Below are 16,124 nucleotides of genomic sequence, written 5' to 3' on the forward strand. Positions count from 1 at the left end.
TGATCATCTCTTTTGACCACTTATGTTTAGATTTCGAGAGGAGAGTCTCTGATTTCTTGAAGACAAATACTCACTATCTCAAACAAAGCTATTGTATGCCGTCAGGGAGCACATCGGATGCAGTGCATCACCCTTTGGACTACTTTTGTACTGAATTTTGTACTGAATGTACAATACATTTTCTTAATAAATGATTGTGATTAAATGCATCTGCCTGTTAAGTGTTTTATTTGCTTAATAAATGGTTATGATTAGGTTTAGCGGTAGATGTGGGATTATCGGCTGTAAAATATATATCAATTAATTAATTGTAACAAAACTTATTGCTACAGTACATTAATCTACTTGTTACATGTTTATATATTGTTGAAATGATTGGGGTAGGGTTAAGGGATTGAAAATATCTACAAGACTAAAAATGTAGAAATATATTTATAATCAATTTGTGTATTCAAATATATTTGTAATGGACTCATCCATATTTTACAATTCTGAAGCTGAAAATACACAAACATTTTTATGTTTTAGATGCTTGCAAATGTCCATATTGTACGTTTAAATGTCTATCCAAATGTACAAACATGTACGTTTAAATGTTACAAATATTAACATACATATAGCTATGAGTGTTAATGAGATCAGGCTGACACACTGTACATCATTCACTACATCTGTGTATTAATAAATGATAATAAAGCCCAAAAACATAAAAGAAGAGAAAGAAAGCGCTAAAATCCGGTGCACGGTTTCTTTTAAGTATACGCGAACATGACGTTTTGTGCAGCATTCATAGTTATTTTATGTGCAGTAACTGAGCTTCTGATGTGCATGCTTCTCATCTGTGTCCCTGTATGTTGATATCAGTCACACTGAAGAATTTTGTGTTCTTGTGCATGTACATGCATTCGCTTTTTACATTTTCCGATCAACATTTATTTCCCTTTACATATGCACGTGCCGGCAAAGTTTAAACTGTTGTTTTATTAGGCAGCACTATGCTGGTGTGGCACTATGAGCCCAATGTCTGAATGTGTCTTCGAAAACACATCTTAAAATTACAATAACAGACATTCGCAGACTTGTGCAGTTTATTCATGATAACATGTCAACAAACATGAAAGAACGAGCCCTTATTTGCATAGGACTTTTTTTTTTTTTTTTTAAAGCTGAAAATAATAAAGACAGCAAGAAGGCAGACAGATTTTCTGCTTCCCAATACTTTGCTCTCCTCTTGCGCCCCCTCTATAATTCAATGGCTGTGGCTTCTTGTCGGTTTCTCGCTCTTTAGGACAGTACGCACACCTGATGACAAGACAACTAGACTTGTCAGGATGTATTGCAGGAGTGCGTACACTACAGGGCCGTTTGTCGCGAGATCTGAGACTTCCCGTTGAAGACCATTTCCTTACTCAAAACATCAAATGAGACGAGCTTGAGTCGTGCAGTGTGCACTAGGCTTTACCTTTAACCCTGCTCATGACATAATACCATCTTATGGCATCCTTTATTATAGCACATGTCTTGTAAGGCGATACATTTGAACGTTTGCATTACGTAACCAAATGCATTTACAAACTTTTAACTTTTTACTTTTTTTACTCAAATTTTGCAGTAGCTCAACTGATAAAGCGTTGCAGTGATACAAAGGACCAGGGTACGAGTCCAGAAGAACACACAAAATTCATGTTACATTTGCTTTTATAACACTATCGGTTAGGTTTAGGTTTAAGGGTTAGGGTAGGGAGGTCAGTTTTGTTCATTAAAAATGTTGGGTGAACATTTAACTTTGTCATAGGACCACCTCAGTGCACATTGGAACTGCCGCAATGTGTGTAATGAACCAAATAATGACAATTAGCAAAAAATTACGCCACAGTAAGTCCCGCATATTAATTCTTATTTTCTGTTTTTTGAAAGACCTTCTTGTCTAGAAAGTAATTTTCTGACCTTAAAGACCCTATCAAGAATCATCAAGAACTTTTTAATCTCCAAAGAACCCTATACAAAAAAAAAAAAAAAAAATGGTTCTTGATAAGAAAAATGTTCTTAAATCATTGTAGAACATTTAATTTTAAAAGTGTACTGCATGTATCAAAGACGTTCTCATGTATGAGGTTTTTATAGGCATGTGTGTGTGACACAATTGAAAGATGGTTGCTGTTTAACATTTCATTAAGAATAAACAGAATTAACAGTTCAAATGGTGAGTGGTGGAGCATGAATATCAGTGCAGAACAGATGCAGGCTCGCGGGTCTCCAGGGAATAGTTCCCCTTAATTCATCTAAAAGTCTCATTCAAAGCAGAAGATCAGCTAATGAGATCTGACTACATTAACTACAGTGCTAAGTGTCTGCCCATGCTAACACTGAAAAAGAAAAAAGGGAATGGGGGTTCTCTCTCTGTTTCAGCTCTATCCCTCAACGTCATATCATGACTTTATAATCCACTCAAATCTCCTTTCACTGGTTTTATAGCCCCAGTGCCTCTAACCAGCCAATTAGCCATCTGCCACACTCTGAGTATGTGTAATTGAGTGTCCTCAAAAGACAAAAAACATCAGAGGGCTACATATACTGAATTTAAAATGTCTAAATATATTTATAATTCTCCTGCACCTTACAGTCTATCTGATCCCACAAAAGCTCAATGGGTTTAAGATCCATAACACTCTTTTCCAATTATCTGTTGTCCAATGTCTGTGTTTCTTTGCCCACTCTAACCTTTTCTTTTTGTTTATCTGTTCAAAAGTGACTTTTTCTTTGCAATTCTTCCCATAATGCCTGCAACCCTGAGTCTTCTCTTTACTGTTGTACATGGGACTGGTGTTGAGCAGGTAGAATTCAATGAAGCTGTCAGCTGAGGACATGTGAGGCATCTATTTCTCAAACTAGAGACTCTGATGTACTTATCCTCTTGTTTAGTTGTAAATCTTCCACATCTCTTTCTGTCCTTGATAGAGCCAGCTGTCCTTTGTCTTTGAAGACTGTAGTGTACACCTTTTTTTTGGCAGATTCAAGCATTTTGCGGCCTTCATTCCTCAAAATAATGATTGACTGATGAGTTTCTAGAGAAAGCTGTTTGTTGCCATTTTTTTACCTAATATTGATCTTAAGATATTCCCATCTATTTCATAATGTGGCAACTCAAAAACAAACACAAAGATGACGTTAAGCTTCATGTAATGAACCAAATATCTTTCAGCAGTGTTTGATATAATGGCAAGTGATTTTCTAGTATCAAATGATCAATTTAGCATGATTACTCAAGGATAAATGGGGTCTGTCTAGATTCGATCAAAAATTACGTTTTTCAAATAGTGATGGTGCTGTTTTATACATCAGTAATGTCCTGACTATATATTGTTATCAGTTGAATGCCACTTTGGTGAATTAAAGTACCAATTTCCTTCCAAAACAGCAAAATCTGTACATTACTCCAAACTTTTGGCCACCAGTTTATATAGACCATTTCAAGGACTGTTTAAGGAAGTGACTTGTTTTTGCCTTGAATATTTCCTGCTACGTGTTGAATTCATTCAAAACAACAGTGTAAGGAGCTTCGTTCATAATGACCTAAACACAATTAACAATTAACATTAACAAGATTGTCATAAAATGTAATAATTAAAATTTACCATATTGTTCTGTGGCTGGAACAACAATGGAAATAAAAGTGTTTAGATCTCTGAAAAAGCAACCACAAATACACACATGAAGCAAGGCTGCTGGATATACAGCACTAACTGTAGCATACATCTTATTTCTGGGAGGTGAATGACATTTATGCCAACTACTTGTTCGTTTGAGAGGTAGAGCTCTAAAAGTGACTATAGATCACTCCCATTATAATGAATGAAGCAGCACAAGTCATTTACTATTACATTTAGCTGATGCTTTTATCCAAAAGGACTTACAAATTAGGAACATAACAAGCAATTTGTCACACAAAAGTCAACAATATCTTCAGTAACGAACTGCCTAAGATCTAAGAATAGCTGACAGTAGCTTCAGTGGCTATGTTTACATGCACTCATTTTCATCAATCATACAGTCTGATACAAATATTTGTTTGCATGTGCATTACATGTATTCTGAACAAAACTTCTGTGGATGCGAAGTGCGTCAGTCGTTGTGTTCTGAAGAAGTGGAGAAAGGCTGAGAAAGTGAGAACGGCACCAAAAACCATTATTGCCTTTTTTGCTTTGTTGAGATATCTAAACAATTTGCCAGAAAAGCTTTCTTCGTACTTTACTCAATCTACTCGGCAAATGAAGAATTAGAAGCAGCATCAATACCTGTCTGACTTAACCATGTATTTGCCTCGTGCCCATTCCTCCTCCAACATAACCGCACACATCTCTGGATGCCAGTATGAAATAAAGACAGGTGGGTGAGAGTTGACATTAAAGGAGTTTACAGATGTGGAATGGAAACAAATTAATAGGGACTTAAAGCAACAGCTCTTCAAAATCACTAAACAATAATAATGATGGAATGGAGCATTTAATCATTCAAGATAAAAAGGTAAGCTATTTATAACAGCAAGAGAAGGGATGCACGCAGTGTTAAATAACTGTCAGAAGAGTTTTACTCTTGTACGATATAAATAGCTTACGTCTAAATCCTAGATATAATTATTAATAGTCTACCGAATGTTTTTTTATTCTTATAATTTAACATAAGTTTTAAGGAGGATGTTTAGGCCATTTACTGTGTTCACTTTGCATCATCTCTTGAAAAATATATTCTAACATTTACTTTCCTAATCTGTCATGTATGATCAACTGTCACTATGGCAAAGAAGAAATGCTTTAGAAATGATGGTTTTGGCATCAGGAAGTGAGTGAAGTCGCGTACACGCAATTAAACACAGAACGGCGTAACCGCACCTGCTGCTTAAAGTCCCGATGAAGAATGACGCAATGTTCTTTTTTGTTTTATGCAGAATATTCAATGCGAGCCTGCATACAATTAATAATATGTTTTGTCATTGCTTTGTTTGAATTAGTTTCCAGCAAAGAGTATCACGTATAAACATATATACGCACCACATCTCTGCGCATGAGCACAAGGTATTTTAGAATATGATTGAGAAAGTAGTCGGATTAAAACGTTTACATAGCTAATATTTTGCTTTTAATCTGATTATTTTAGTTCTACACCACCCCCTTAAATCGGAAGGAAATTTCATTTGGATCCAGCTCAATCAGAAAATGTTTGTGTTTACATGAAGGCTGTTCAATCCGATTTTGTTTGCAAGTAAATGTGGCTATTGGTTATATTAGGATTGATAAAATATTCCCGATGTCTCAGCTGCTGAAATAATTGTGAGCATCTACACTACAATATACTTTCGTCGCCTCTCTTGCTCAGATGCTCATTATCAACAACACGTCTGGATAAGTTACTTCAGTTTAATGTTCTTTGAGAAAATATGTTAACTCAAGAGTCTTATTTAAAGGATCCGGTAATGATATAGGAAGTGCTTCAAGATCAGTCGTATACGAATTCCTTTGTTGTTATTTTCATCCTTGAAATTGTCTATAAAAATAAAAAATAAAACAAACGTATATATATATATATATATATATATATATATATATATATATATATATATATATATATATATATATATATATATATATATGGAGCCACAACCATTGTTTTTTTACTATAAATAAATATTTATATAATATATATTATTAAAAAAATGGTCTATGGTAGTGGTTCTTAAATGGTATTGCTTCAGCATCAAATTGTGCATAAATGGTGTGTGTGTATGTGCGCGCGTGCACTTGTGTATTGTCTATTGTTCTGCTCCATACTGAAACCCACGAGCAGCAAACAGACAGCGTGGAGTGGGGGAGGAGGACACACACACACACACACACACACACACACACACACACACACACACACACACAGTGGCAGGAGGCCAAGGCCTTTTGCATCACCAGCTGTGTGTGAGTGTAATCAGTCTGATTCAGTCTGTTGCTTTTTTATCTACTGTTTCCAGCCCTGTCTGATGTACACATGAATACAGAATCATAGAGTCATAGAGTATATATATACATATTTTTAAATCCAAAAAATTACGTATTCATTCAGCTTTTAAATCCTAAGGTTGACTTTTTTTATTTTTTAAACTTTTAGCATGTTTTTTTTGTTATTGTTATTTTGATAAATCTTTGATAAATACCATGGTACTTCGTGATTAATATATTCATTTACTGTGGTACTTCAAAGAATACCACAGTATTACCATTACGTTAGCATCTAAAGGCAATGAGTTTTTGCTGGCTTCACATGCGCTCAACGTCTGCCAACACCTTCTTCGTCCGCAGAATTTTGCAGTGAAAATGTCATCACACCTTAAAAATGTGACAAAACGACAGACATTTGCACAAGCAGGCATTAAGAATTACAACAGAGTTCAGATACAACAGATACTTGACACAGAACATCTTGAACTACTTCAAAGTGTTCTTATCAAAAAAATTCCTGCAGCAATCTGAGCTTTGCAGATCCTTGACATTCTAGCTGTCAGTTTGTCCAGATACTCAGGTGACATTTCACCCCACACTTCCTGTAACACTTGCCATAGATGTGGCTGTCTTGTCGGGTACTTCTCATGCACATTACAGTCAATCTGATCCCACATAATCTCAATGAGGTTAAGATCCATAACACTATTTTCCAATTATCTGTTGTCCAATGTCTGTGTTTCTTTGCCCACTCAAACCTTTTCTTTTTGATTTTCTGTTTCAAAAGTGTCTTTTACTTTGCAGTTCTTCCCATAATGCACCCCTGAGTCTTCTCTTTACTGTTGTACATGAAACTGGTGTTGAGCGGGTAGAATTCAATGAAGCTGTCAGCTGAGGACATGAGGCATCTATTTTCTCAAACTAGAGACTCTGATGTACTTATCCTCTTGTTTAGTTGTACATCTGAACTTCCACATCTCTTTCTGTCCTTGTTAGAGCCAGCTGTCCTTTATCTTTGAAGACTGTAGTAGTGTACACCTTTGTATGAAATCTTCAGTTTTTTTGGCAATTTCAAGCATTGTATAGCCTTCATTCCTCAAAACAATGATTGACCTTAAGACATGCCAGTCTATTGCATACTGTGGCAACTCAAAAACAAACACAATGTAAAGCTTCATTTAACAACCAAATATCTTCCAACTGTGTTTGATATAATGGCAAGTGATTTTCTAGTATCAAATGATCAATGTAGCATGATTACTCAAGGATAAGATGTTGGAGTGATGGCTGCTGGAAATGGGGCCAGTCTAGATTGTATCAAAAATTATTTTTTTCGACTAGTGATGATGCTGTTTTTTACATCAGTAATGTCCTGACTATAATTTGTGATCAGTTGAATGCTTTATGGGGTTGTGGTGGTACATTAGAGGTTGGGAAACACTGTGTTACAGCACAAGGGTTCAAAGGATGTTAGTGTGGCTCATATGATCTGCATATGCTTATATCACACATTGCATCATTTAAAATGCACTTGCAGATGTGATAAGAAAATGGTAAATCAGTGTAAGATGGAGAATCTACAGTATGTTGTGCATGACTGTCAGAGAGAGAAAGAGAGATTGCATAGCCAGTCTGTCCAGCGCAATCACTCACACCAGAGAGAAACTCAGTCCTCAGGGCAGCAGGATCAACCAGCTGCTTACAACAGACTGTGTTTGACACACAAATACACATACACACTCAGCCTGATGTCTTTAATTGTGAATGATCACACCAGCTCTTATTCATAACACAACTCTTACATCAGCACTGTCAAACCAATGCAACGCTTCCAGACTGGATTAGCAAATAATCTTCCTCATGGTCCCTAAAGCCTGGCCTACCTTTTTCATTCAATAATTGATTAAGTAATAAGTGTTAAAATCCTGATGCTTCACAAAAACTCATCAATGTGTAGCCAATAGTAGCAGACCGTTTTGTCTCATGATCACGTGTCATGTGTAGTGTTCGACTAATATGAGTTGTTTTTTTTAATGTGCCAGTGCCCATATCTAGAGAGCAGGGTGGCTGAAGGTCATTAAAAAAAAGAAAATCTGTTTTTAAAACAGATAACATGATTTTCCACTGACACAGCTGTTCGTAGAGTTAGAAACTGATACAAGTGGCAACTAACACTTTAATTGGCGAAAGTTGTTACCCACAGTATAACAGATAACAAAGTCTTGAAGTGGACTCCAGAAGACAGGATTATAATAACAGGATGGACCACAAAAAAGGGGGCCCAAATGTAACAATCAACATAGTTATTAACATAGAGTAAAGAGGCCGTCTTTTAATCTCTCAACCACTGACCTCTTAAACCAGGAACAGCAGCCAAATCACTCTCTTCTGAACTATATACCTCTAATCAAACTCTACAGTATGTTTGCACTCATCCTTCAAACCCATTTACAAGACTATGGAAGGTGCAAGAAAATTGCAAATACTGGTCTTATTTTACAGAAAATTACATTTAACCCTGAAAAATAACATATAAATAAAAAATAAAAATAAAAGATTCCAATAATTAATAAATAACATTATATATATGTTTGCATTCCTATGATGAACATACATTGCTTTTATCATGTCTTTGAAAGTCTGTTATTCAGGCTCTGTTTGCTCTGTGTCTCTGCTAAAAGTGTTTCTCCTTTCCCACTATATGGGAGCAAGTACAAAAAAAACACCAAAATCACCTTCCATCACAGATCTGAAATGCAGGTGGCGCTCTAAAGCTGCTGAGCTCTCGCCATGTGCTCGTAAATAGACATTCAGTCTCTTTGTGATCCCACACACCTTCCTCACTGTTTCATCAAATACCTCAGCCTCTGAGTGGACTATAAGATTAATCTGGGTGTCGTTGGATAGCTGGGATCCTTAACTTTGCGAGGAAGTTTTTCATAAAAAACAAAATGAAAAAACAATCAGTAGTTGAGAACATATTTTTAAGATTTATTTATCATGCTCATCTAATAGACTGACTATTTTGATCTGAATATTACGCTGGATTATCTATCCAAGCAAGCTTGAAGATCTGTCTAACAGATATCATATCTGGCCCCCTTTGAAAATAATTCTGAATCATCCTGAATAAATTTGGGGCTACAGCCTCATCAGCCCAGGTCTATGATGCCCATGTTATTAGCTCTATATAATGAGCCGCTCTGGGAGCACCAACTGGAAAACCTGAACATGGCACATCAAACCAGGCGATGGTATGTTATTATAGAGGTACATCTAGTCATGTATACTGAGTACAGACACAAGCAGAGAGTGAGCCATGTGGCTGAGAGAATGAAAACCTCTTCAGATCGCTGATTGTGACGCTTGTGAAAGGATTACTGTTCACTCAGCCACGTAACGTCTTTTCTCTTGTAAGGCAAACACCCACTACAACTGGATGTGGCATAGAAGAGAGGGGATTTATGGTCCCATTTACTGAGTTTATAGCACTCCCTCTCTCTTCCTCCATTATTTTCTTCTGTCTATTTGTTGGCCCCAGGGTCATGGGCTGCCAGGATAGATCTGTCTGTCCGTTGATGATGACTGACTGTGTTTTTCAAGCAGATATCCTTACTTCCACTAAGCAAACCCACTGTAAAACCCCCATCTCCTCTTTGAAACCTCACCCAGACCTCCATAACATCTGCAAACCATCGCAACACTGGAGATCCTAAAACCATTCCTTTGAACATCTTAACAATCTCTTTATGATTGCATGCTTAAAATAGGTTTCTTGGATCTTTTTATCGAGGTGATAACAAAGCTGTTTCTTTTGTTGATTGTTAGGGTTTGCAATTCGAACAAGCTCCCAACCATAAGAATTAAACTTCACCACATAATTGAAACAATTTGTGCTACAGACACGAAATTGTGCAACTACTTCATGAGAGGTGTGCTATTGCTCTTCTAATAGATCAGACTTACAATTTTCACCTGGTGGATGGTAAAACAAGAAATAAAATCACACAGACTTACGTTGAAGGAGGGACTTGAGCCATTTCTATGTTCCAGAATATCATAGAATATCATTATCAAGGAATCTGTAGCAGAATGTTAATCTAATTGTTTTCCCCCTTTTTAGGTAATACTTCATATTTATGTTCCCTTTGTTTAGAGTGTTTATAAAGGGGTTATAAATGAGTTCATTAATGACTAATAATTCATTTGCAAATGCATTACAAAGCATTTATATGTAGTTAAAGCAACATGCATTAAAACGGGAAACTTTTATTCAATACTTGCTAAATAGAGGCCACTTTAACTTGCATGTTGTAAATGCTTAATAAATACTCTTATTCATGCTTATACCTAATTAAGACATAACATGCCCTAATTCATGATTTATGTCACAATGCAGCAAAAATAGACTTTTACATTTTTATGCATTTGGCGGACGCTTTTATCCAAAGGGATTTACAGTGCATTTATTACAGGGACAATCCCCCCGGAGCAACCTGGAGTTAAGTGCCTTGCTCAAAGACACAATGGTGGTGGCTGTGGGGATCGAACCAGCGACCATCTGATTACTTCTGATTACTAGTTATGTGCTTAAGCCCACTACACCACCAACACTCATATATATTATATACATTCATATACTCCCTCATATACATTTATAGTAAGATTAAAATCACTTTGTCACTTTCCTTGTCACGTTGATGTTAAAATAATTATTTTAAGTACCTAAAGTCTTCTGCAAAAACATAATTAACTTTATATACAGGTAATGTTGTCAACTCTTTAATACATGCTTTATATGTGTCCACTCTACATTAAGATACATTTTCATAGGTTACTAATGTTGAATATGTGTTATTAAGCATTTATAACATGGCTCATAAAAATGTCTCACTGTTTGGTAGGTATTGCATGAAAGCCATCCTTTTTATGCATGCTGTTAACTGCACATCAATGCTTTATAATACATTTGTAAATGACTTATAGGTCATTAATAAACCCCTATGTAATCCCAATAAAGGAAACACTAATGTAAATCGTTACCTTTTTTTATTGTATGGAAAATATAAAGATGGCTGAAAGTGAATGTTGAGTGAGGCTCATATTCCTAACATCTTTCTCTGTTTTCCATGAAAGAAAGAAAGTCATGTAGGTGTTTTTAAATGATGACAGAATTTTCTTTTTTGCCTGAAGTCTTTCTTTTATTTGGTTTATTCAGAAAGACCAGCTTTCTTTTATCATCCATTCCTTGTAGATATGACATTCAAAAACCCATTCATACTGTAGCAACAGTCAACACAGGGATATTATTCACAATTCTGACAGCAACCTCCTCCAAAGAACCTCAACTTGAACCTCACTCACATAGATGTTTTGTGCTATTCTATGAATACACATGTGTGTGTCGTTTGCATACAGTTTATGAGAGCAGTCTACCAGCATTTTGACCTATGCCCCACAGTGTACAGCAGCAGGGTGCATTCATCACTCAGCAGGGGGGTCTTACAGCTGGTGCAAACACTATCTCTGGACCACTTACCTAAACGTTAGCATTTCTACCAGCCATTTCCTCTCAACAAAACACCAAATTCAGAAGCACTTTACTTCAAAAGTGGCCGAGTGTCCACTTTTAGAGCTCAAAGACAGTTTTGGGTATTGATACAGATTTCCCGATTTGATTCTGATTCACAAGCTCTCAATTCGAGTCTGATTCAAATGTGTTTATTTAATTTAAAATGTCAATTTTGCTTACATCAGAAATAAACTGTCTCTCAGCTAAAGCTGTTTACTATACAGGGGACCTTTTAACTACATTATGAAAATATTCATTTTTTATTTTATCATCAGTTTTTCATCATTTTGGTCTATAGTCACAAGACATGAACATCATATGTGTTAACATGATAATAAAATCCCTTTATTTTTTAGAGGGTTTACTCTGTTGTATCGTCATGGCAACAAAGTTGTAATATTGGGAATATCTTTAGACTGAAAGGGTTACTAAGCTATTTTTCCCCACTAAAATCATGTTTACACATATACTTGTATTGTTTACATCTTGTGGCTGTACTTTTAAAACAGTATTTGATAACATTAGCGGATTGACCCCATTAATTTCCATTGTACGTGCCTCACTGTAACCCACATTTTTTCTATTTCTTTTTTTTTAATTTAAAAAAATATGGGGTTTTTTTGTGTGGTAAACAACATTATGCCACAAATGCTGCTGATTGAGCTTAACTTAGTCATTTAACTCTCCAAATACTGTTTTCTACATAAGTAATAATAATAATAATAATAAAGTGTATGTTTGGAAGCTGAGAGATGCTGAATGTGCAGTTTGTATCGATGTTGTTTGGTGAAGTCGATGAGTGATGGGTTGGGTTTTTAGATCTGAAGCTCTGTGTAGCTGTCAATCAAATGCTCAGCATCCCCATCATGCAAACATGCACTTCAAGCATCCATAAACCACTTACTGTACCACACAAGATTAATATCATTAGTTTCAATTCATTCAAGCAGACAGCATTCAAGACACCAACTCCCAAGGTTTCATCCTTTATTGTTAATCTTGAAATAGTGTGTCTATTTTCATTTCATATTTTCAATTGAATTTGAATGAAGTGTGATTTATTGACAAATAAATAAAAACATCTCATTTGTATGATCAGAGAAGTGTAGAATAAATAAAAATAGAGTCAAATAACCACAATGCGAACGGATCAGACAAGCAGAATTAACGAATAATAGCCACCCAACAATAGTGTAAAAAAGAAGAAAACACAACGAGGAAATATTGCAAAGGAAAGTCACGAACTAGGTAACATAAACAAGTGTTATCAAAAGGGATAACGATGAGGAAATAGTAGAAACACTGAATATACTGTAGGTGTAGCATAGCGCGCACATCTCTCCATCTCTCCTGTCATCGTACCTGTTTTGAAGAACGCGTCCGTGTCTGAATCATTGGGTCCGTCCTCCGCCGCCTCAGCAGAATTCATCTTTCCTCTCAGATCTCACAGCTCGAATAAAACGGGAAATAAATCCAGATTCAGCGCTCCATCATCTCCATATCCTTGTAAGTTTTCACGGCACAGCCCTCGATCAGCACCGCATTCGCTTCTATTGTCTCCAGATGCGCCTCTCCTCCTCCGTTGGCTCTTCCAGCAGAGATGTGTGATTCTCCTCAATGATCCGGTTCGCAAATCGGACTGAACCCTTCGCTCGCGAATTGGAGTGATCCGGTCAAAGCGGTTCGCAAGTTAGCGATTCAATTAATCGATTTGTTTGGCGATGTCGGACACGAAATAAGCCGAGAGCTTCTGAATGTGATTATTTTATTTTGTATTGTTTATTTTTTGTAACCGGCTCATCAAAACGAACCATTCGAAAGAACCGATTCGCAGGAATGAGTCGGACTAGCGCTACACAAAGCGACGCACAGCCCGTTTAAGTGTCAGATAGGCCGGAGCGCGAGCCTGACAGGGAAGGGGGATGATGTCATGAATTCTGCATAATGTCAGCGAGTAGTTCTTGTCTTATCTTATAAATCTTTCATTTAAGAATATTATGAGTTCTTCCAGAAACACAAGCCCACACTCGCTTATGTTTCTAACAATAGAGCAGAAGGGAACGCGCGCGCGCGCGCGCGTGTGTGTGTGTGTGTGCGTGTGTGAGAACTGAGGCAATCGGAGAAAGCTGGGATATATAGCTATATATATTTCAAAGATAAATAAAAAACACGTGTGTACTTAACTATATGAATAAACCCATGCTCTTTTGTCTGTAATGCGTGTTCAGTTGTATTTTGTGTTCTTTAGCTATTTAGAGTATAGGATACTCTGAGTAAATTTAACTGCATTTTTGTGGAGTAAGTGCCATCATTAAATCAATTAAGTGTTGTGATTTGATCTGGAAGATGTGCAACATTTGATAATCAGCCTTGAAAGGTTGATAGACCTAAAAAACTTTCTATTAGTAATTTCCCATTGATAATGTATTCTTTTTATCAATTAAATAGTTTGCTTTTGAGATATAATCAAACCTAAAGTCAAGCACACAATGGTTGAGCTGGATTTGAGTTCTGCTGCTTGAAAATGAAAAACTGAGACTTTACTGCCCCCTGGCGACCACTAATGAAACTCACAGTTAAATTATATTCAGAGTTTTGATAGAAAGAACCAGTTTATCAAAGACACGGTTTTGATAAGCTGTAAGTATAATTCAAATGATTTATTGATTATTTTGATACTATTATATTTTAATAGCTCAGTGAGGTGTGAGGGATTTCATCTGATGTAACTAAGGATTGTGGAGAATACAGATTTAACCAGTTATAACTCTCTGTATAGTAGGCCTATGTATGATATTTTTATTATTATTAAGATCTGGATGGATCTATGGCCAGACAGACAGACGATATTAAATTTAATATTACATTTAAAAGACCTTAAGTTCAAACTAATTTCATTTGGTACAATTAATACTTGATAATTTACATAAGCTATTATTTTCAAGCATCAAACATTTAGGAATATTTTATTTTTAAGTTCCCTTTGTTTATAAAGGGTTTATAAAGTGGTTTATTAATTACTAATACATAATTTACAAATTCAATTTTTTACAAATATAATTTATAATGATAGGGTGCGATTTATTCAGAAGTGATCATCCCTATTTCCTTCAAAGTCTTTACACTCCATTGTGAGAGCTTCAAAGGGCTGAGAGGTGTGGGGCTCAGTGGTCATTCAATCATTTTTGGGGGAAATTATGTTTGGAACGATCCTCCAGCTTGGCTACCATTATTATTCTTTCATCGAAAAGCCCTGTGAAGGTTCACATAAGCCTTCTCAAAGTGTCCAAATTGTCTTTTTCCCAACCAACTAAGCCAAGTTTTTTTGTAATAAAGGGCAGTTTCATATATTCATTTTTGTTCGACAGCCCTTTTATACAAAGTATAAAGTTAAACCATATAAAGCTTAACAGATTAAATAAAAGTAAAATTGTATAAAAATTTTTTAAACCTGTTTAAACATATTTTTTAGATAAAATAATTAAATGTGACACACACGTTGCTTGAAATCAATAAATACTAATTATGAAATATCAGAAACAAATTAAACATTAGTGTTAATTTTACTTCATCAAAATCAGCAAAGATTTCACATGAAAAGATGAGTGCATCAAAATATAATGGTAGCTATTTTGTAAAATTATATAACAAGGTTTTCTACTTTCAGAACAGCATGAAATTACGACATCTCATACATATCATGATGATGATGCAGAGGCTCTAGAAAGTCATCAAATATGAAATGTGTGGCATTATAAGGTTAAAGATTTGCTCAAAAAAATAATTAGAAACAGAAAGAAAAAAAGAGTCCAATAAGAGGGCTGGGGGCCATCATAGTAACAGGGACCTTTTGAGGGGGCCTTGATTAAGCTCTGGGGCCCACATATTTACAGCCTGGTCTCATAGTGAAAATGTGACTCTACGTACATTTTTGCAAACTTGTTATCTGTATCTCCAGGTACAATTCCCTGCAGTTTCCAGGTGAAATGAACGCTAGAGGCACTACAACAACTTGTTTTATTCACTTTTACTCAAATCATGACTTTAATGGCTGATTATGACTTTATAAATACTTCTTTTTCTCTCTATTACTCAGAACCTGCTATTTTATGATATCCACACACTTTTACTCTGATGCATCTTTTGAAAAATGATACATTTTAATGCTTGTATTACAGACCCACCTACATATATACACTTATTCCAGCATGGTTAGCTTGTGTGGTAGCTCACCTGATAAGCTAAAATGCTATTTCTAGCCATTTTACATGCACATGTTACCAGACACAATCATATTTTTATCAATAAAATTTACGTTAGATCATAATAATTTTTTTTCTAGTAAGACCTTTGATTTTAGGGCAAAAATCATATTCTTGTTAATAATTATTTTTATTGTTTTCCTGTAAAAATATCTAAAAATCCATAAAACAAGATCAACAAGAAACAAGTGCATGTGCACTCTTTTCAATCTTTTCACACAGTTCAATAAACTACACTCTCAAAACAAACATTAAATTCTTCACAATACTCAAGAGATTCAACACTCAATGTAAACAGATGCCAAT

General features: G+C 35.6%; 1 protein-coding gene across 1 annotated transcript in view; it reads right to left on the reverse strand.

Moving 5' to 3' along the window:
- kalrna (kalirin RhoGEF kinase a) overlaps window positions 1–13,099 on the reverse strand; it is a 281,969-nt gene extending 268,870 nt beyond the window's left edge. Inside the window, exon 1 of the mRNA XM_052148011.1 lies at window positions 12,919–13,099. Coding sequence (XP_052003971.1) covers window positions 12,919–12,985 — 67 coding nt within the window. The 5' untranslated portion in view covers window positions 12,986–13,099. The remainder of the gene's footprint in view (window positions 1–12,918) is intronic.
- Between the last annotated feature and the right edge of the window lie 3,025 nt (window positions 13,100–16,124).

This window comes from Xyrauchen texanus, chromosome 18 (genome assembly GCF_025860055.1).
Source record: "Xyrauchen texanus isolate HMW12.3.18 chromosome 18, RBS_HiC_50CHRs, whole genome shotgun sequence".
Classification (NCBI taxonomy): Eukaryota; Metazoa; Chordata; class Actinopteri; order Cypriniformes; family Catostomidae; genus Xyrauchen; species Xyrauchen texanus.